A 22,879-nucleotide genomic window follows, 5' to 3' on the forward strand; every position below is an offset into this window, starting at 1 on the left:
AAAAAAATTCAATTTGGCTCTAAATTCATCTCAGCAATGCAAACCATCTACACTTTGTCCACCACAAATATAAAATATAGGATGGAATCTAGAACTATAGAGTTACAAGCAGGTACAAAACAAGGCTGCCCACTGTCTCCTTTGCTTTTTACTCTTGTGATAGAATTTCTGGCTAGTAGACTTAGGGAGAATAAAAAAATAGCTGGAATTAGAGTGGCTCAAGAAGAACATTTTAACAGTTTATATGCTGATATGTTGCTTATGCTATCCAATCCAAAAGAAGCTTTGCCACACCTTCAAAAAGAACTGGAGGATTTTGGGGGATTGGCAGGTCTAAAGATAAACTTTATAAAATCAGACCTCATGTGTTATAATATCCCACCTAAGGCACAAATTCAAATATCTCAGGTTTTAGGAATTCCATTGGTACAGTCCCACCTTCGCTACCTGGGAGTGAACATACCCAGAAACCAAAAAAAATATTCCAAATTAATTATACAAAAATATGGCAACGAGTAAAGGAAGATCTTTAAAAATGGGCAAAAGTTAATATGTCACTATCCACCAAAATAGCAGTTGTCAAAATGATGATAGTCCAGAAGTTTACATATCTTTTCTATGTTCTCCCAACGCAAATTAAAAAAGCACGATTGACAGCCTGGCAACAGAAAATTGAACAATTTATTTTTAAATCAAAAAAGCCCAGAACAGCAAAAAAATATAGATACAAGGGAACAAGAGAGGGAGGGTGGGGAATCCCAAATTTATTTCTTTATTATGCAGCATTTCAGATTCGTCACTTAATCTCTTTTATGGACCTCAAATCTGAAAAACATTGGGTACACATAGAGAGAGATTTACTAAAACATCACCATCCTAAAGGCTTGCCTTTTATTAAACAGGAAATAAGAGAAAGCGCCAAAAATATAAATACAACCATGACACCAATTTTTGAGGTATGGAGATATAGGAAAGAGATCTTACTTCCGGGAATTTCCCCCTTAATCCCTGTTTGCAATCACCCTGAGTTTTACAGGTCAGACAGAGAAATAGAGGATAAAAGCCTAATTGACAATAATTTATACAGATTGAAGGATTTTTATACGCATGAACTGCCTTTATCACGAGATGAATGGAAAAATAAATTTAAGGAGATGGGTGTGTCATGGATTTGTTGGTATCAACTTATTAGGAAACATATTATAATGCAGGGTACTAGACAATTAACAAAAGGGGAAAAACTAATGTTAAGTATGGAGGGAATGGAAAAGGGGGTGATTTCAAAATTATATAGGTTTTTGGTAAATAAGGATATGGGTTCCAACTCAATTTTAAAACAAGTATGGGAATCAGACCTGAAATGCCAGATCGAAGAAGAGGACTGGAATGATATGTGGACAAAATTCCCATATAGAGCTATTTCGACTTCCTCTGATGAAGCAGCCCTAAAAGTTATACAAAAATGGTATTTAACCCCTCTGTATTTAGCACGGATCTCTAAAAATAGCACACAAAAGTGTTGGAGAGGATGCGAAGTACAAGGCTCATATTTACACATGTGGTGGGAATGTGATAAACTCAAGGGGTTTTGGCAGGAGGTGTGGGAAGAAATACGGAAATTGACAAAACAACAATGTTACTTCAGGCCTGGATTAGCTTTATTGAACATTTTTATGGGACAAAACACAAATCCACAATATAAAAGACTTATAGGATTTATGCTGGCGGCAACCAGATCGACGATTGCCAAATATTGGAAATCTCTGGACGGTTTAACACTACAGAACTGGCAAAAGAAGCTATGGGAAATCACTCTCTTAGAGAAGTTAACACAGAAAATAAGAATGGCGGAGGGGAAAAAGAAAAGTAAAGACTCTTTTGAAGAGTTGGTGGCCTTTTATCTTGGCTGCTACATCGGACACTAGTTTGGGACCAGTGCCCTATCCTTTCAGATCGTTGTGGATATCTTAAGAATTGAAGTTTCTCAGAGAAGAGAACTACAAAATAAAATCTTGAAAGTTAAAGTCATTAGGGGAAAGGGAGGGAAGGGGAGTTAATTGGTTTTTGTATTATTTTGTAACTAAATACATGTTAATGCAAAATGGAAATAAAAATAAATTAAATTATCCCACAAGCCTGAAGTCTGCCAACCCCAAAGAGCTTGATAAGGCTTTGGGGTCTTTTGTTCAACATCCCTATCACTAAATTTGCTTTGCCTTATTCCTGGAAGAGACCAGGGTATTTGAAGAGGGATGTTCACACGACATTCTGAGGCATATAGTTTCACAACATATTCTTAAGGATATTCCACAGCTGTTAGCAGCAGGCCAGAAAAACTAACAACTAAGGTACCAGATATTTGCTCACTTTGGTACTTGACATACCCAATAAATTAAAAATCAAATCAAATCAATAGAGCACCAGCAATCATTTTTCTATGGCAAACCCCAAATCAGTCTTAATTCCTTTTGTGTGGACACGTTTTATGACCATTTCCTCCTTGAGTTTGCAGCATGGATGAGGTCATAATGCACAATGCCAGTGTCATCAAGGTTCTAAAACCATTGTGCCCATTCCTGCCATTTGAAATGGAGGCCAGCACATAGAGAATGGATATAAATGAGAAACAGGAAAGATGTCGAGCAGAGGAAGTGCAAGTTCTGGCTCTGTGCCATCAAAGAGGGGACCAATAGTTAAGTCTGACTTCACCAAGGCTAGAGAGGAGGGAGAATCAACTCCAAGAAGAATTGTGAAGGAGACCCGAGCTGTTGTCATAGACATTGGTACTGGATCCTGCAAGTGTGGTTTTGCTGGAGAACCTAAGCCAACCCATGTGGTCTCATCTACCGTGGGGAAACATATCCAGGAGACTGCAAAAACAGGAGACAATAGGAAAGAAACTTTTGTTGGCAAAGAACTTCAAGATGCAACAATCCCCCTGAAGCTTGTCAACCCTTTGAGACATGGGATAATAGTGGACTGGGATACCGTTCAAGACATATGGGAATATCTTTTCCATAAGGAGATGAAGATTCGGCCTGAGGAGCATGCGGTCCTAGTATCAGATCCTCCCCTGAGCCCTACCACCAACAGAGAAAAATATGCCGAAATGCTCTTTGAAACCTTCTGCACCCCTGCCATGCACATCGCTTACCAGTCGAGACTGTCAATGTATTCCTACGGCAAGACGTCGGGTCTTGTTGTGGAGAGTGGCCACGGCGTCTCCTATGTGGTCCCTATATATGAAGGCTATACTCTGCCAAGCATTACTGAACGGGTAGACTATGCTGGATCAGATGTCACCCAATACCTCATGAAGCTATTAAATGATTCTGTGAACTTGTTCACAGAGAAAGACTGGAACATCATGGAAGATATCAAAGAGAACCATTGCTTCACTTCCCTGGACTTCCAACAGGACTCAGCAGCACCTTCCAGGAAACATGAGATTGAATATGTGCTTCCTGATGGGCAAATTATAATTCTCGGCAAAGAGAGATTCTTATGTTCCGAAATGCTCTTCAAGCCATCCTTGATAAACTCGCAGCAGCTGGGTCTTCCACTCCTGACCATGACTTCCCTCAATAAGTGCGATGTCACTCTCAAAAAGAACCTGATGGGCAACATCTTGTTGTGTGGAGGCTGTACCACGATAAAGGGGTTTGCTGACCGCTTCCAGAGAGACCTGATTAAAATGTGCCCAAATGATAATCCCATTTCATCAGCCTCCCTTGAGAGGAAAACATCTGTGTGGACTGGAGGCTCCATCCTGGCCTCCCTCAAGGCTTTCCAGCAGCTCTGGGTTCACAGGAGGGAATATGAAGAACGGGGTCCTTTTTACATCTACAGGAAATGCTTCTGAGTTCTCACCATTGAGGAATCTCTTCTTATATTTACACACACTGCTCAGCTAGATTCAGATAGGTGGAAGAAGCCTCATACATTCTTTTTCATCAGTACCTGTCAGAAAGTTACTTGGTCTGTGAGCGCTGATGGATTGCTTACTTTCTGTTCTCCCTGTATGAAAAGCTCATAGTAAACATTCTGCAGTTATAACTAAGTGGTTTTCCATTTCTTGAGGCAAGTGGCAGATCTAAGGCAGAGCAAATTTGTACCCGAGTAAGACCTTCCTGTCAGTTCAAATCTCATTTAAGTCAGTCGGATTTCATTTCTAGTCAATAAGTGTAGGATCAGTCTGCACATCTTGCCTTGTAGAAGAAACAGAAACAGACAACCTAAATTATTTTATCTGACATGCCAAATAGTAATGGGGTTGAAGAGAGGAAATATATACAAACAAATTTATTAGGCTACATCTTTCAAATATTTCTCTATGGGAAAGAGACGAACCTTTTCACGTATAAGTACAAATCAGTCAAATCTACAGTCATAGTAGTGCTTCTGTTCCAGCCAAAGAATAGCAATGGGCAGCAAAACAAATGAAAAGTAACCTTGATATATCAAGATTGTATTAAAAAAATCAGACATGATCCAGCCAAAGTTAAACACTTTAGGCTGCAATTGTATAAACACACACTTACCTGGCTATAAGTCCAATGGAACTTGCTTCTGAGTAGGCATGCATAGGATTATGTTGTTAAAAGTCCCAGTTATTTCAGTGGGAGAATAAACCATGTACTTTCCCCCCATTGAAATCAATGGGACCTACAAATGCTTACATTTTGCTTCAACCAGATTGTGGGCAATCAGTATTAGGAAGGTTCACATTTTGACATTATGTTTCAGTAGTAATGGATAGTAGCCTGATAATGGAGGCATACTTGCCTTCTTCCCTCTGAACTAAAAACAGGAGACACACTTCACCCTTAGCAGTGAGGTTTATTTTTTTAGAGAGACAATTATCCACTTTCATAGAAATTCATCTAATCCCCCTGTGTTTCTGTATGAGTCAGTATTCTGGGGGATGCTGTTGACTGAAAGAAAGCTAGCACCAGGCAGGGACTCATGCAGAGAAGCCATGGGCTGCCTCCTCTATGGATAAGTTCCTGACAGCCTGTGCTTACTTTACTCAGGAATCTCTTACACCGGCAGCCCCTACAGCACAAAAGTGTGCCGTGCCCACTGTCTGGAAATAGGCCAATATCAATACTGATATAGAGCAATATCAAAGGACTGCTAGTGACAAAAGCATAGGGCAGGAGAGAGGCCAAGCACCACTACTGTAGTATGAACTCTTGGATGAGCTGCATAAATGCTGTCCTTTGAGTTCTTGGGTGGAAAGTGCAAAGCCATAGGGGCTGTATTTGGTGTATTTTTTATCTTGCTATTTCAATTCTGCTGTTGGTTTCATTGAATTATGTTTTGCATTTATTCATTCTATATTTTAATATTGGCTTTCTTGGTTTTATACAAAATCTGGAGGTTTGAAGGAGGGGGAGTATAAAACCTCCCCCCTCCCCCACCTTTTGGCAGAAGATTCTCCCTATATGGGAGCAATGGGGGATGGTCCATAGCCCACTGGAGAGAACATGAAGAAGATGGCAGCTTCACTTCCTGGCATCGCCAGTTAACAAGATCTCAGTCAGGAGGGCTGGAATATTGCATTTTAGAATCTAAGGCAGCTTCATAGGTTCACATAACTGGGGACTTTCCTCCTATAAGCTGAAACTCCAAGCCCTAGGCTTGTAGTACTCACAAAATTCCCCCATAAGCGGATTCCTTCTAAATCTAGTAGCTAGAAGACATAGCTCCTGAATCAGAGCCTTAAAAACCTGGACATTTGATGTCAGAATGGATTGTCCGTAGTCCAAACACAGGCACAAGTGTAAGTGAACAGTCCCCAAACAGCATGCCTTATTAATGCATTGCCACTGAACTATGGCTCTCTCCTTCCTTTTAAGCATGAACAGTAGCTTGTCTTTGCCTCTGTAGCAGGACTATGATGATGACTATGTTCCACCTCCACTTTCGGAAGCAGTATGCCTCTGAATAACAGTTGCTTGGTAACGGCAGAATGGGAGAATGCTGTTGCAGCCAGATCCTGCTTGCAGGCTACCCATGGACATTTGCTTGGCCACAGTGAGAGCAGGATGCTGGACTAGATGGGCCTTTGGGTTGATCCAGCATGGCTCTTCTTTTGTTCTTAAGACTACCCGCTATGAATATTGGATATTTTGCTACTTGTGCTGGGACAATGCTAGCGTGAGTATAATGTGAATGAAAGTATCTGTTTTGTATCAGATTATCTAGAAAGGCCTTTGCAATAAGAAGCAGAACAAGCTTCATGTATATTACCTTTTCACTGGAGGGGTCAAGCAGTACCCTACATGCATACACCTGCAACAGGGATTTTTTCCCTGGAAGCACTTTATTTAGCAGATGTGTACAAAATTAGACACAGCTGATCTCAGAAAAGTTGAATCTAGAGATGGAAGGGCACATCAAGATGATTAGTGATTATGCTGAGCTATGAATGATTTGATCCTATGGAATATTTAGAGATGGAATCTCTTAAAAAGTAACACCAGCACTATGGGCCAGGATCCATCAAGCCTAGTTCTCCAGCAAAGGAAGTCAAATTCTGTGTCCTGGATTAATTATGGAAATGAGCTTCCAGTCCAGGAGTGCCACACATTTCTACTATCTGTGCCACAAGTTTACTCTCACATACATTATTTAACTATATCCTTGCAGTCATACAAGGGCTCAAGAATTGCTTTAAAAATAAAATGAAAGCTGAGATTCTTAGGGATGAATTAGACACAAGAGTCGTGTAGTTTTGGCCCAAGCTTTCCTGTTAAAAAAATGCAGTTGTGGAGGCCGCAACCTGCAGCAGTGTGTCATACACGCAACTCTTTTCTTAAGGATCTGAAGACAAGAATTACCTGGTACCCAAGAACAGGTGTCCTCAGGTTTAGTTTAAGGGCACATAATGCAGCCATTTGGCTGAAACTAGCAACAACCAGTCTGGGTCTATGCAGTGCCTGGATGTGGAAGCCCAGGTATGTCACCTTGAGTTCTGTGATGGAAGAAAGGTGGTATATAAAAATAGTAAAACAAAAATTAATTAATAGTGTAAGATTCTGGTTTTGTCCCTGGGAACCAAATTTCCAGAAAAGGATTGTGTGCCCCCATGAGTCAATGGTTCTTCCACGTAAATTTGTTTTTAAATGTGAAGTGATTCTGATCAACTGCAGGCATAGAATAGACAATTCTTCAGAAGAGCATCATCATCAAAAGTTCTGAACAAAAAAAGTTACAACAAAACTTTATTAACCTCTTTCCCCCTTGGTTTTGAGAGAGTTCTTATAAATACTAATTTTGTCAAAGCATGGTGTTTCAAAGTTAATGTCTGAAAATCCATAATCAGATATACACAACTGATACGTTTGAGGTGTATTTGTACCATGTGAAGAGCTGAGCCCTTGAGGGCATTAAAAAACAAAATGTATCTGGTTCAGCAGTGCTTCACTTTTGCCATGCAGGGTAACTGGTGTCCGTTAAACACATACACACAAAGAAATCCACGTTAGAAAACCACAATGCAAATAACTCAGTAGCTCTGCTTTTAAGTTTTGAAAGATCAATTGTATCTAGCAAAAAAGGAACTGAAGAGCAAAAACGCTTCTTTGAGACAGCACAATGGAACGGATTAAAATAACTGGCTTGCAGTGGCTGTGCTTATGTGCTGTGTGTCTGGGTATCCAGGCAATCCACTGGAATTGAGCAGCAGAGAAAAGAGGAGGAAGGAAGGCAGGCCATAACTAAGACAACCCCTTGTCATTTCAGGGTATAGTACATGATCTATTGTGAGATATGGGGAGGGCACTGATTTCAGAATGAGAAGAAGCATAAATGCAGATCCTCAGTCCATCAGCGGCTGTGGGTCTGGATTACTGGAGAAGATTCAGCTTCCACTGGATGCTTTTGTTGAGTTTGGGGGGTATAAAGAATTCAGGATCTGGGATGGGAAAAAAGGCAAAAGATAAATCTAATAATACAATTGCAGACAAAATACAAGCAGACAAGCAAGCATGTGTTACATATAATATGGGAGATACAGAAAGATCCAAATATCAAAACCTCACACTAAAAATTATATATATATATATATATATATATATATATATATTTTACTCTTAATTTATTTTAAGTATCTCTCCAGTAACAGACAGAATGGTAATAGCGACTTTCACACTGGCAAGTTTCCTCCATATATATAAATGGAGGAAGCTTGCCAGTGTGAAAGTCACTATTACCATTCTGTCTGTCACTGGAGAGATACTTAAAATAAATTAAGAGTAAACTAAAAAGCGGGCACTCCTGTTTTTTACCCCATTGCTATCTGATCAGCAGAGCTGGTTTTGGGAGCTTTACTAAATGCTTAATGTTAACCACATTTATTTATTTAAACAAGATTAATCAACAAAAAAGTAGTTTACATAACACAATATTAAATATTCATTACAAATACCAATAAAATCAAATGTTAAAAATAAGTTGACATAAAAATCCTCTAAATACAAAAACAGCAGTTTTAAAAACAAATATGATGGGTAATGAAATTACATGTTAAAATTAGTTAAAATTATTTTATTAATTTAACAAGATTTATATACATATACCCTAATCTGAGCCATAGTTCAGTAGGGATCAGCTCCAGAACCAGTTCCGAATGTCAGAGCTCATCCCAAGAACATATGAAGAAATACAGTGCCTCTGACCATATGTAAAGCATATTCCCCTCAACATGCGTAATCAGCAGCAGCTTCTTCTACCCCCTTTGGAATTAGAGGGTTTCCAGTCAAGCTTAAGTTCTAGCATTTATGTACGTAGAAATTACTCTGGATTCAGTCATAATATCATCTGATTTGTGCAGTGAATAATTTCTCTAGCTCACCTTGTAATACAGGAGCCGTTATCTTTTGTTGGTTGTAGGCAGCAGTTATGCTATTGGCAGTTGAATTGGGACCCAGGATCTACAATGGGTAAGGATTGGAAAAAGAAGAATTAGTCTATGGCTTAATTTGCACATAATGCTAAACTAAAAGAGTAGGAAGGAGCAAAGCAGCTGCAATCTTCTCCAGGAATCTGCATGCTTGTGTGTTCGTGCTAAACTGTGTTGCATGTGAAGTGGGTCTATGAATAACAATTAAATTACAACATTTCAGCAGAAATAAAGCTTGGCTTGTGTCCTGCAACAACTTCCTGGCATTTTTAAAAATTTCACAAGAAGGCTGTTATCTTCCAAACAGCTGAGATACTCTCTCTCGATTCAAAAGGGAAACAAGAATGTTTTGCTTCCTTGCCCCTCCACCTTCTCAATTTGTGCTTACCCACAAGTAGATTAGCTGTTAAGAAGCCCTTCTCAGGCAGCAGGTCTCTTTAGACCAGCCTTTCTCAACTAGTGGGCCACCAGATGTTGTTGGACCACAGTTCCCATCTTTCCTGACCATTGGCAATGCTGGCTGAGGCTGATGGGAGTTGCGGTCCAACAACAACTGGTGGCCCACTAGTTGGAAGGCTGCTTTAGACCAATCCCAAATTGACCAATGGAAATTGTTGTCCAAAACATGTGGAGAGCATCAGGTTGGCGAAGGCTGCTTTGAACAAGGCAGAGAAGTGGCACACTCTTTTTACACACTTCACAGGGACCTAGTTCCCAGTGTACCTGGTTACACAACACAGTTCGGGTGGTGGCAGTTACCCTTGGATCAATCCCCATGCTGATACCGACACCAAGTGCACTTCTTAAAAAGTACCACCAGAATAAGGACCGCAAGAGGTTCAGTATTTACTTCTAACTCAGGATCAAACTATATCGTACATTAAGTATACATTCCTTGAAAGGCTGACTCAACTGACCATTTTTATTTTGATCTGGAATATGCTCCCATTCCAGATCCAGATTAGGGGCCACATGAAGCTCCATCTCCCATCCTAGCTTCTATTTGCCCCAAAGATGCTGTTTACTGCTTTACTCCATGTAGCAGCTTCAACAGCAAATAGAAGACTGATGTGGTGGTCAACAGGAAACCGGCATGAAAGCCCAGACCTGCCCAGCTTGGGAGCACATGTCAGATCAGAGCCCCACGGCTGCTTATTCTTCCAACTAAAAGTGGCCAGTTGGGGCCTCAGTAACGTACCAGTGAGGGTGCCAGCAGTGTTTAGGTTCAACACTATAAGCAAGATAGACAGTCAAGGCAAGACAGAGTTTACAGTGAACTTCTTACTGGGTTGGCTGGGATCTGCTGCACATCTGGGCTCCAGATTTCAAGGAGGGAGTGCTCCACCAAGTGAAGGGTCTCCTCAAAGGCTTGCTGCAACTTCTGGGCTTGTCCGTTATAGCCAAAGAGGATTAGATGTTTTAAAAGGCTGTGTACCTCACCTTGGGAAGAAAATTACCCCCCCCAATAATTATATGTTAAAACTGCAATTCTTTAAGTGTGGGAGATAATACACAAGCTTGCTTTTTTGCCCTCCATACCCAGCCTGAAAATACTGGAAGATCTATTCAGCAGAATCCTTCTCTCTGTTGGGCCTGGACATAACGAACAGCTGTCTCTTCTCTCTGAACAAACAGCCATGGGGCCTCCTCTCTTCAGGGACATTCCAGCACCCTTCCCTAAAAATACAGCTTTCTTTCTTTAAAAGGCTGTTTAAAAAACCCAATAGTCTTTTGCTTATTGAGATGTAACGGGGGAAAGTGCAGGCTGTCTTGTACCCAATGGCTCAGTAAGAAGCGAACTTGCTTCCAATTTGTAGTATTCAGGCTCTGGGCATGAGAGTCAAAGTACATAGCACCTTACACATTTAATATCTTTCCCTAAAATTACTTATTAAAAGAAATAAATATATTGAGTGGCATTCAATGCTAGTACTACTCAGAGGACCCATTGAAATTAGTAGATATGGCTACTAATTTTAGGTTCAATAATTTAAATGGGCCAACTCTGAGTAGGACTAGCATTGAGTACAATCTACTGAAATTAGAAAATAATCAGACTACTTATTACTTGTTTGTCATTTTACATTGATTTGGGGTTTACCTTTAGGCCACTCCACCATAACATTTCTGGCTACAGGCCTGATGGCTGACTAGTAACAAAAGCAAGCCAAGACAAAAAGGGGGGAAGCCTGGTAAGTGGGTAACAATTATTTTAATAGAAAATAATTAGTCCTGACATGTTTGAAGCTGGGGTGCTTTCTTCAGGGGATGTTGAGAACAACGACAGACAAAGCTTGTCTCCTCAGCACTCAGGCTTCTTTAGGTAGTTAGCTAGCTAACCTTAAGAGTAGTTTTAAATCAGAATTCTCTAGCAGTGAGATGAAGATAGGCCTCAATGCTAAGGCACCTAATTTATTTATTTATTTATTGTATTTATATACCGCCCCATAGACGAAGCTCTCTGGGAGGTTTACAGTACCTAAAAACACTAAAAACACATATACAAATATAGAAGACATCTTTTAAAAACAACTTAAAACACAATTTAAACATTTAAAACAATTTAAAAACACATGCTAAAATGCTTGGGAGAAAAGGAAAGTCTTGACCTGGTGCCGAAAAGGTAACAGTGATGGCACCAGGCGCAGCTCGTCACACAGATCATTCCATAAACTTTGTTTTTTGGTGTGTTTTTGCATATCTGGATTTACCATTTAGACTCATCCATTAATGCAGGCAGCCTGTAATTCCAGGCCAGAGCACCTCATCGCTTAGAAGCTCTCACTGGAGATTGTTAGCACCTTGCTCTTTGTGGGACCTTCTTCCCAAAAAGCACACAGAGGCTTTCTCAGGATCAGTTCTGAGTCTCTTCCTTCAGACTATATCAAGTGTTTGGAGAACCTCAGTGACTCTCACCTTTTAGACTGTCAATATTCCGAACTATTTCTCCTAAAACTTCCAGGAGAGCGACATCCTCTAAGGGGCTTCCTTCCTTCAGGCTGTGTTTCTTACGCTCTGCCTTGCGACGGTTCTTTGAAGAGCGTCTACAACAGATGAAAACGCCATGAAACACATACCCAATATCAAAGTTGTTGCTGCTGTTTTTGTTTTGTTTTTTGAGGGGAGGGTGGGAGAAGGTGGTAAGAGGGAAACCAAAAATGGAAAGGCAGGTTCAGGAGAGCTTGGTTTTGTTGTCGCATAGACAAAGTTTGAGTTCGCCTGCTTAGGCCTAGTTGTCACTGAGGTGGCAAACCTGATCTGGTCTGTACCGTTTCAGACAGCAGGTGAGAGCCCACATGATTGAATGCTTTTCATGCAACCTGTGACGGTCCTTCCCTGGCTCTCCCTGTCAGGTTACTACCTGCTCGTGGCTACTGCCTGTCACTAGGCACCACCAGGGACTCCACCAGTCCAGACCGTCCTCTTTTTTATGGTTTCTCTCTCCGCTCTAGCATAGACCTCACCAGATCCCCCTGCTAGGCAGCACCACCAGTCACGTTCTATAACCGGTATCCCCAGAGACTCTGCCTGAGTCTCTCTCAATCAGGTTACCTCTGTGACTGCGTGCTCAAGCTGTCCCACTCCCTTTGTATCAATGCAGATACATATATTTCTGGTTTGCTCTGAATACTTGTGGTGTTATTCTTCCCTTCCCCGCTGCCACCATTTGTCACTCTTCAGCCGTGGTATTTACCTTACCCTCCCTTCTGGTCTGTGAAACCCCAGCCAAAGATCAGGCCTTTGGTAAACCAAATATATTTATTAAATAACAAAGATAACAAGATTTCTTTATAAAGGCACTTAAGCATATGGTTTCATCTATCCCTGAGGTACTGGTCTTAGTATTAATCCGAACTCCACCCTCTCCTCACATCCACCAACTCTCCACACAATCTCCTCTCAAAACCCCACCAAAACAACCCACAACGTCCACCTTCCACCTCACATCCACCCAGATTTACCTGTCATCCTTCCATTTATACTGTCAGCCATTTTAAACATTCAGCCAATCATCTAGCATTCTACTGCCCATTCACTCCCCCCTCCTCTTTCATTCCACTTACCATGTATCTCCTATACAAACAGCACTTACCATATATACACTAATAGAGGAACATCACACAACCCTCCACCCAAAAACCTTTCCTGTATTGTAGAAAACTAGCATGTTAGGAAGAAGCTAGAAGAACCCCTTTCCCCAGACATGCTAGTTTGTTATGTGCAGGGATATTGGTTTGGGGAAAGGGGTTGAAAGGAGAAGCATTCCATCTTGTGAACCTACATGCAATCTGAAGTGGTACAGCCCAGACCCAACCACCTAAGTGATAACTAGCTTTTAATCTCAACCTCTTGCAGCTATTAATCTGTCCCCTTAACAATTGTATGTTTTCATAAACACCTGCCAGGGACCACCCCAATACAGACATTTATATTTTCCCCACTACTGAAGGCTGAATCTTTGGCTAAAGTGTAAGTCAGGACCACTGCCATCTATGCAAGAGACAGCAAAGATGGCCCACCCATTTTAAGTATGTATATGGGCGCCACTAGTCTGGGAGTTGGAAGCATGTTGTTTAGCCGCTTCATATATGGGCAGGCACCATAACAAACTCAATACCATCTAATAGTAGGGTTTTCATGCTTATACAGTGCAGGTGCTCAGGTGTGCTCAGGGCATGACATATAAAAGCCAAAGAGAGATGTAATGTTAAAATGTGGGGTGTCTCTCTCTGTCTCACACAGATGAAACTAGGCAAATGTTTGGAGGAATGTAGAAATTGCTTTCTGACCTCTTGGTGATTAAAGGCCTATTACAGATCATTAAATAAATGGGATCTGCAAAAGAGAACCAGGCACAATCTTCATTTGATGTAAATATAATACCAAAACTTCCCACTTGAGGCAAGAACAGTAGTCAGACTGTCAGAAAGCTTATGCGAAGACAAAGTACATACGCAGATATTCTTGAGTTACTGTGGGTGTATTTAGAACTTGTGTTGGTAGCCGTTACCATGCTGCTGGCATCAGAAAAAAGATCCAATTCTGGACAGTTCGGCGATTCAAAATCTGCAAAAACCAATCACCTAGATCAGAAGAACAAGAACAAAATCCCCATCCTCCCTCCCAAATCCTTTGTTGTTTATTTTGGTAACAGTATTTCCATGACACTTTTAGTGGATACAGTGCTTGACAATCCTTTCCCTTCAAAAATATTCTGCCAGAGAGCTAATTACTGCTGTTCCAGTCTCAAGGAGGGATGACTTTACTCAGCAAGTGAGCTGTGATTAGAACCTGGGATGAAATTGATCTGCTATAATCTCAGTTTGAACCTTGTTCTCCATGGCTCTAGTCCATAATAAGCGTATAAGATGATCTCTCTGGATCAGACCGTAGGGCTATCTAGTCCAGCCTCCTCTTTCCAATAGCATTCATCCAGATGCCTCTGGGAAGCCCACAAAGAGCATGAAGGCATTAACTCCCCCCCCGTTGTTTATTTTTTAGCATGAGGCACTCAGGAGATAATATTGCCTGTGAACCTGGAGGTAGCATATACCCATCATGAATAGTAGTCATTGACAGCCTTATCTTACATGAATATGTCTACTCAACAGGCAAGGTCCCCACTCTATTCATAACACAGCTTAAGTAATTAACAACATGAAACATGATTCAACTCCAATGCATACCCAGGAACTCATTTCGGGCTTGCTGCTTCAGCTCTCTGACCACAGAGAGGCGCTTCTGATGGTGAGAAAAAGCTGCTTTCTGCGTCTCCAGGAACACCAAATGATTTTTTTGAACTATTGAGGGTGATAACAGTAGAAAAAAGTGTTTTGTAGCAAAATTGACACAAACGTGTTAAAAACTTTGTCTAAGCAAGGAAAGGTTTTTAAATCCTAGAAACAAGAGAACAGCATTGTACAATGTAATGCAGGCTGCCAAGTTGAATCCTCCCTATCCCTGCACCCAGAAAGGTAGCATATAATCATTTTATTATTTATTACATTTATTCATTGCTTTTCACGAGAAGATGTCGCAAAGTGACTTACAAATCCATAAAACATAAAACAGCTTGGTAAAACCAAATACATTAAAAAAAATACAACAGAGCAAAATTCCTAAAAGGCTCATCCAACAATAACTGTAAAAAGTACGAAACCTGCCTCATCCCATTAAAAATGAAGCAATATTTCATCTTGAAACAGAGTTTGAGTATTCTCTTTGATGTGCTAGCTTCCCATGAGCAGGAAGGGTAGTTTTACATGGGGGAAGCATTCAAACACACAATTTCCTACCAGCAGTCTGAAGTGGTACAATCCAGAAAGAACTGTACTGCAGCATGCTATTTCTGTACAATGACACCAAATGTATCAATATCCATGCACATGCGCTGACCTCAGACCAGTAGAATTTTCCCCACAGTATCCTGACTTGCTACTTCCCCTGGAATCCAAATAGGCTGATACATCCAAGAACAGCCAGCTCTCAGCAAGTAAGTGGACCTTTACCTTCTAGCAGAGACGGCCTGAAGTTGGTCTCCAGAATGTCAGTCCTGTTATATTTGTAAATCTGGAGGAGAAAAAGAAGAAGAAAGGGACAGAAAACCTCATCAAAGGTGTTATCGAGTGACAAACACAAATTCTTTCAACTGGGAGACAACGAAAAATGGATCAACGTTGTTAAGGATCTCACCAGTCTTAGGGCCTCATCCCAGGCAGTCCCTTCCAGGAGGAACAGGATGGCCTCCTCATAATCCTGGAAAAGGGGAAGCAAAACATTCACTGTCATTCACCAATCAAATATCATCCCTGACAATGGGGAAGGAAGGTTCTGGACAATGTCAACTTCACTGGTGCGGTCCCCAGTATTTGAACAATCTGTAGTGAGAACCTTGCCTGACATCCTGTGTTTCAATTACAAGCCTAAGGGCAGACTCTTACCACTCAGCTGATCAATCCCCACCGTGTGTTGGCAGAGCCAGTGCAGTGTGCACAAGATTACATGCGACACGAGGGCTTCATGTGAACAGCCATTCACGCACAGGCTTGTTAGCATGGTCTTCCCCGTCACCATTTTAAAGGGGAAGAATCACATGAACTGGGTCACAACCAAGTGGACATCACTTGCTACCTGATGTTTTTATTTATTTAATTACATTTATATCCCACCTTTCCTCTGAGGAGCTCAAAGGGGCGTACATGGTTCTCCCTCTCCATTTTATCCTCACAACAACCCTGTGAGGTAGGTTATACTGAGAGTGTGTGACTTGCCCAAGGTCACCCAGCAAGCTTCATGGCTGAGTGGGGATTTGAACTCTGGTCTCCCAGGTCTTAGTCCAACACACCAACATTACACCAAACTAGCCCACTCTACTACCACAGAAGGAGCTTTTACATCTAGCTGTAACTAATCTAACATCACAGCCAGAACGTTTGTAGCATTTTGAGTGAGGAAATGGGGGTGGGGTGGGGCTATACCTTGGCATATTGTTCCAGCAGTATTGCTGCATCTGCATATTTTCTTTTTTCAACAAATTTTCCTGAAAGAAGAGCATTTAATGTTTCAAGGGGAAAAGAAAAATAAACCTTTCTTGATGAAATAAACTCTGCCTGTGTTATCATTTTAATATAATGCAGCCTCTAATTTCTCCCTTATACATGATCTCTACAAATTAAAGAAGCCAGCCTTTAGGTTAGATCAAGTCAGCAGCAGAGGATTTCATTCATTCATGTTGCTTGGCAAAATAATAAAACAACTGCACCCTAACATGAAGTGTAACTGGAGTTGTGTCTCCTCTCTATCAAGGCATAAAAATTTATTCACCATGGCAACCACACTGTCTTTGCACAGAATTATGTAAATTAAAATAGCTACATAGATTTAATTTACATTAATGAATGCTTGGGGAGGTCTGGCAAAAATTGAGAATGGCAAAGAAAGGCAGGCAGGCCGGCAACCGGGAGAGAAATGAGGCTGTGCAGGGCATTGAAGTTCTCCTTCCAATTACAGGTGCCCTGCCCTAACATGTGCTTTGGTTTTTTTAAGTTCTTGTTCAGTAATTTGCTGGCTGGATTGAAAACAGGGCAAGACTAAAATGCCCTCAGACTATCATGTTCCCAGCTCTCTGTTGAACAAAAAATAGCAAATGAATCAGGAAATCCCACATTCCATCCTTGGTGAGGAAGTGGGAGACCGGAAGCGGGGAGGGCAGGGCGGGACACAGGCCTGAGGCCTATTCCCAAACTCCTCCCAGCTAGAAGCTTGTGGCGGGGTGGGAAAGTATAATCTGAACAGGCCTTGAGTTTACAACAGACACAGCAGGCACATGTTGAAGTTATTCTCTACAACCATAAAGGCCGAAAACCCACCTCAAATAAAGCAGAGGTTTTAATTTTTTATTCCAATTCTACAAAACCTGTGAACCACCAAGCCAAATGTAGCCCACCAGCTTTTGATGCATTGACTGGAAAGTGCTTGAGAATCCTCCTCAGGTCTGGCCCAAGACATTTTGTTACCTGAGGCAAAAGATGGTGCCTCCCCCTGCATTCCACCTACACAAGATAATTGGACTGGCAGCTGAATCTTACTTTAACCGTGCAACAGGACTGTGTTCTCCACCATATCTGAGGGCAGCAGATTAGTTTAGAGGATGATGACGTTGATTTATTGAATTTATATTCTGCCATTCCTCCCGAAGGAATCCTTGAAGGATGTAGGACAGGCTGTGTGGCACACCCAAGCTTTCTCTTCCAACAGAGGAGAACGGCCACGGAGGCTCAAGAGAAATGGTTGGAGGGCTGCCACTGATGCTCCTGCCCCCATTATCTGCTACCTGGAGCAGTTGCCTCATTCTGCCCAATGGCAGGGCTGATGCTATATAAATAATATTAATGCTACTAACGACAAGAATTTTTTTATATGGGATATTTTATTAAACATTTTGATTTTTCTTTGGGAGAAGCAATTAATGACCTGTAAAAAAGATAATTACAAAAACAACATGCAGGTTGCCAAATTACCTGTCATAAGTAAAAACCCAGCCTGGAGCACCACAAATTTAGAGGTTGCAGGCAATCTGGATGCTCACCTGCCATGCTCCTCGCCAGGTTGGCCAGCTTATCTTCGGTGTAACAAAGCTCACCCGCTGCACACAGGGCCAGCTGCCAATTGCCACTGCTCAGAAAGGCATCCAGAGCTCTTTCAAATGCACCGCAGCGGAAGAAGATCAGCCCCGCTTGGTCAGGGAGATGCTTTTGGATCAAATATTCTCCGTAGGCATAGCTGACAGTCTGCAAGACATAGACACTAAGTAATGGGGGGGGGGGAAGAGGGATTGCTGCTTTTATCTGACCTGAGGAGCATTAGACCAAACACGTGAAATGTCCTAGTTTGGCCCAAATTGGTTTGAGGATTTTACAAATAAATGGCAGCTGTTGAAGCAAAAGTTAAAAAAAAAAAAAGATTGGGCAATTGTTCCTTCATACTGATTTGTCTGCCAAAGAACCACAGTACCCTTGTCCTGTGTGTTGCAGATGAGTCTGAGAAGCATTCTACAACAGGGGAGGGAACCTCAGGCCTAGGGGCCAAATGTGGCCCTCCAGACCTCTCTATTTGGCCCATGGAACTCTCATGAGGCATCCCACATCAGCCCTGCTCTGCACCCTCCTCAAGTATTTCTGCCTAGCTGGAATGCATTCTTGAACTGTGCTGATGCCTCTTGCTTGCATGGCTGGAGAGATGTTTCTGTGTGGGTGCAGAAACTTCTGTGTGGCTGGAATGTAGCCTACTATACAAAGTAAGAGGCATATCTGTTGCCCTTCCTAGTTTCATCTCTGGTCCTCACCTATCACTGGTATGCAGCCCCTGGAAGGTTGCTGGCAAGGGAAAGATTTCCCCACTGCTGTTCTATGGTATGTACTCAGTTCATGCAGGGCACTAGCCAGACCTATTTCGCCCACATTGTTGCTTTGTGTAAACAGAGTACACTCCAAAAGAAAACAAACCCAACGCTCTCTTGCAGTTGCATATTGTAGGGGAAGATTGCTATTACAGCCTGGGCAAACTGTCCTTTAGAGAAGTTAGTCTACGTTACAGAGCTTCTCCTCAGGAAACCCTGATAAAAGCTAGGAATCCGTGGAAGGCAGTTTGAAAGCTACCGTCTTATCAAATTCCAGACTTTACTTCCTGAACGGTCAAAAAAAAAATCCAATGAAAAACCACAGACAAAGGATTTTTACTGAATGTTGAATCTTATTTGGATGTGTACTAAGACTCTTGTATGCATTAGGCTATGATCTTGTAACTGTTATTTTTCTTCTTGTTATATAAATAAAAAAGGGTTTTTTTTAACCACACATGAAGCCACAGAGCTTAATGTTATGCAGTAGAAGCTGGTCACCTTTGGCTTTTAAGTGGATGCAGTGGTTTGGAGTACCCTGCCAGGGCCCAGCCTGAAGCCTGCAGTCTTCAGCATGCCTTTTATCACTGCACTAGGGCAGCCTGTTTTCACAAGGAGAAGCTCACTAATAAAACATGCACGCCAAGCAAAAAGTCCTTTGCACACCTTGTACTCCTGAGTGTCTGGCAAATACAGCTTCAGAGCTTCATTATATAAGTTCTGATCCACGACCAAGTTCAGGAACTCTGAAAAATGCTCTGGTCCTGAGAGGAAAGCAAAATACACTTTCTTGTGAGGATGAAAAAGCAAAGCATTGCACATGCTTGCATGCACCAGTCTGGGCTTATCTGGGTGGGGTTTGGCTAGGCAAGTCCTAGTGCAAAAGCAAAACTTTTGAGTTACCCAGGAACAAGCGTTAGATGGAGAGTGAGAAGAGTAAGTCTCAAGTATTCCAAAAGAAAACTAGTTTAGATATGTTCCCCCAGATCAATGGTCCAGTTAGCCCAGGATTCAGTCCCTGAGAGTAGAAAAGAAGAAAAACCCCTGATAATAGTGGCTGCTTCAGACAATCATATGGCAGTTTATTAAGTCAAGATATGCACAAGCATCTTGCCCACATGTGCAGCTCTTTTGCTTCTCCCTTTGCAGGGAGCAGCATAATGGAGAAGTCTCTAATTAACCATAGTTTCCCATTTCATCATCTTAATATCCTGGCTTGCTCCAAAGCTGGTAAGCATTGTTTTCCTGTTGTGAACAAAATGAGAAAGTATGGCTACCAATCCATTCATTCATTCACCACTCCCCATGAAACATACTGAAGCAATTTAACAATAAAATTATCGACTATATCAAAACAATTTCTAGGTCAGTGCAGATAAAGCCTGGGGGGAAAAAACCTCCACTTAAAAGGTTTGTTGGAAGAGGAAGGTCTTCGATAGGTGCTGAAAAGACAATAAAGATGGTGCCTGTCTGATATATAATGGAAGGGAACTCCAAAGGGTAGATGATGTCACACTAAAAAGTCTGACTCCTACATCATACAGAACTGACTTCCTGATGAGATGGTATCTGCGGGAAGCTCTTTCTTGCAGAGCACTGTGATTAATTGGATATACAAGGGGTGACACAGTCTTTTAGGTCTTTAAGTGTCCTAGTCTGAAGCTACATAAGGCTTTGTACACCAGCATTAACACCTTGAACTTATCCTGGTAGCTAAGCAGCAGGTTCCAATAGCTACTTAGAGGTCTTGAAGCTAATTGCTTTTCTCATTGTAAGTATTAAGTGCTGATCAGGATAGGAGAGATTTGATTAGTGACACAAGGTTATTGCCCTACTGCCTGCTCAGAAGTTCAGCAGAGCAGATGCAAAACCCACCCCCAAAGGCTGACGGGCTGTGTAAGTGCAGAATGCAGTGACTAGACTGCCGATGGGGGCAAATAGCTGATGGCATATGACACCTCTGTGAAAATATCTGCACTGGCTGCCCATATCCTACCAGGCCAGGTTCAAGGCTCTTGTACCGATAAACAAAGCCCTGAACAACTTGAGTCCAGGATGCCTTAAATACAATCTGAGCCATTATATCCCAGCCCCATCACTCTGATCATCCGGTGGAGTGTTGTTAGTTATCCCCTGTGTTGCAAAGGCCCAAATGGCCTCAGCCATTTAGTTGGGCATTTAGTGCTTCATTGTGATTCATTGCTATGGAACACCCTTCCGGCACAGATTCGGCAGGCATCCTCACTTTTGACTTTCTCTTGAAGACTTTTTATGCCGACTGGTCTATGCACCTATTTAAAACATTTTTCGAATAGCCAGTCATTTTAGTGATTGTTTGTATTGCTTTTAAATATTTTTACGTTGCTGTACATCACTCTAATGCTTTGTGAGAAGGTGGCATATAAATATTTTTATAAATAAGTACTGGCACCCTCTCATACTGCGGACCTGTTATGAGCCACACTTGCAAAAAAGACTGACCCTGACTGGTTTTGGTCATAATATATTATTACGGCTACCAGAAAAGACGCTGCAAAAGGAGCCTTTGCCCCAAGAGACCATACTCTCAGTGTACCTACCACATTTACTCAGATGGTGGAGAGCCTTTGAATACCTCTTCAAATATTTATCTATAGAGTATCGCTGGTAATTGCTTTCCATTTTCTTAAGCTTGTTTAAAAATGGGAGATATTCCTTAGGATCCTGCAAAAACAACATATTTTTATTTTTGTGAAAGGCATGAGCTGTAGTTGCCATGTTCTCAAAGAAAGTGGGAAACATAATGGCTTGCATAGCACCTCCAAACAGCTACAATCTAGATCTGAGCAGAAACTATTTGCTTTATTTTATGTTTGCTGTTGTGTCAAAAAGGACCTTCTATTTTCAGCAATTTCCAGCTTTTGTAAACACGTCCTCTCTTTCTTTTTAAATACTGTTTTCCGCTGTTTTCCTTCTTTTTATTGGCTCTCACTGTTCTCTGCCTTTTTGTCCAGACAGTCATTTTACTCAACTGGCTGCGAAGACGCATATGATTTTGTTGACTGAGGTCATGACATTGCTTCTGCCATAGGACATTGTGAACACTCTCAACAAAACAAAAACCATTTGGGTCACCACAGCCTGGTGCCCTGCAGATGTTGCTAAACTCTGGCCCCCATCAGCCTCACCCCAGCCAACATAGCCAATCATCAGGGGATGCTAGGTATTGTAGTCCAGCAATATCTGCAGGGAACCAGGTTGGGGAAGGCTACCACAGACGATTTATACAGCAGCATGGGAAAATGAGGCAAAGGATAGTGAGGGAAAAGAAGAAGAAAACTGGCATTGAGAAGCAGATATGATCTGTAAGAACCGCACAGAACGGACAATCATGTGTGTTTATGACAGCTGAGGAGTATGGGTGGTGGTGGCAGCAACTCTTGGGAGCGCATTTTAATAAAATTGTGACCAATTTCTTTCAACAGCTTAGACAGGGCAGTAAATGAGCTATGGAGAAACAAAGCACAAAATTACCTTCTGAGACTTCTCAGCAACCATAATAACTAAATCAAAGTCATACGTCCCCAGAGAATGATCATACAATTCACTGACATCCACCAAGTACAGCAGGTATTTCAGAGCTTCTTCTGCACTGACGGATCCAGCAGTCACTGAAGCTTGCTCTGGAGTGGAAAATTATTATTTTTGAAAAGCCAGAATCCACTTGCAAAAGGCAACTGTGGATTAGATTGATGACCAAAATAAACGGTCCACAGAAACATATGTGCTCATGTAACAAGCAAGCACTATTATCACAGATTTATGACACATGCATTGTATCCCTGGCTTTGCATAGTAGGATGTTGTTTACAAGGATACTAAAAGAAAATAGAGTGGTACCTCTGTAAGCAGACCTGCCAGCACACCAGTGTATACATTCACATGAACACATATCTCATTCTTGTATTTACTAAAAGGCTAATTTTGGGGAATCAGCAATACTACTCTTAGGATCTTTACTGTAGATGATTGTACACACACAGACAGAATTGCATTTGCTTTGCTAGCTTTGCTTAATTTGGGGGATTTAGCAT

The 22,879-nt window shown here is 41.6% G+C and overlaps 2 protein-coding genes across 4 annotated transcripts in view; one reads left to right on the top strand and one right to left on the bottom strand.

Moving 5' to 3' along the window:
- Window positions 1-2,635: 2,635 nt before the first annotated feature.
- On the top strand, window positions 2,636-3,862 carry LOC133383360 (actin-like protein 7A). Its single transcript, XM_061623964.1, has one exon. It carries the CDS (start codon window positions 2,636-2,638, stop codon window positions 3,860-3,862), a length of 1,227 nt encoding a protein of 408 aa, XP_061479948.1.
- Window positions 3,863-7,211: 3,349 nt separating this feature from the next.
- The window catches only part of ELP1 (elongator acetyltransferase complex subunit 1), a 51,792-nt gene continuing 36,124 nt past the window's right edge, over window positions 7,212-22,879 (bottom strand). For all 3 annotated transcript variants that reach the window (XM_061636176.1, XM_061636166.1, XM_061636184.1), the window contains exons 25-37: window positions 22,320-22,468; window positions 21,386-21,509; window positions 19,473-19,570; window positions 17,997-18,198; window positions 16,387-16,448; window positions 15,602-15,664; window positions 15,418-15,478; window positions 14,596-14,709; window positions 13,864-13,975; window positions 11,825-11,952; window positions 10,194-10,348; window positions 8,861-8,939; window positions 7,212-7,921 (exon numbers count right to left, since the gene is read on the bottom strand). In XM_061636176.1, the coding sequence (XP_061492160.1) occupies window positions 7,854-7,921; window positions 8,861-8,939; window positions 10,194-10,348; window positions 11,825-11,952; window positions 13,864-13,975; window positions 14,596-14,709; window positions 15,418-15,478; window positions 15,602-15,664; window positions 16,387-16,448; window positions 17,997-18,198; window positions 19,473-19,570; window positions 21,386-21,509; window positions 22,320-22,468 (1,415 nt within the window). In that variant the 3' untranslated portion in view covers window positions 7,212-7,853. The remainder of the gene's footprint in view (window positions 7,922-8,860; window positions 8,940-10,193; window positions 10,349-11,824; window positions 11,953-13,863; window positions 13,976-14,595; window positions 14,710-15,417; window positions 15,479-15,601; window positions 15,665-16,386; window positions 16,449-17,996; window positions 18,199-19,472; window positions 19,571-21,385; window positions 21,510-22,319; window positions 22,469-22,879) is intronic.

The sequence above is a fragment of the Rhineura floridana genome, chromosome 1 (assembly GCF_030035675.1).
Source record: "Rhineura floridana isolate rRhiFlo1 chromosome 1, rRhiFlo1.hap2, whole genome shotgun sequence".
NCBI lineage: Eukaryota > Metazoa > Chordata > Lepidosauria > Squamata > Rhineuridae > Rhineura > Rhineura floridana.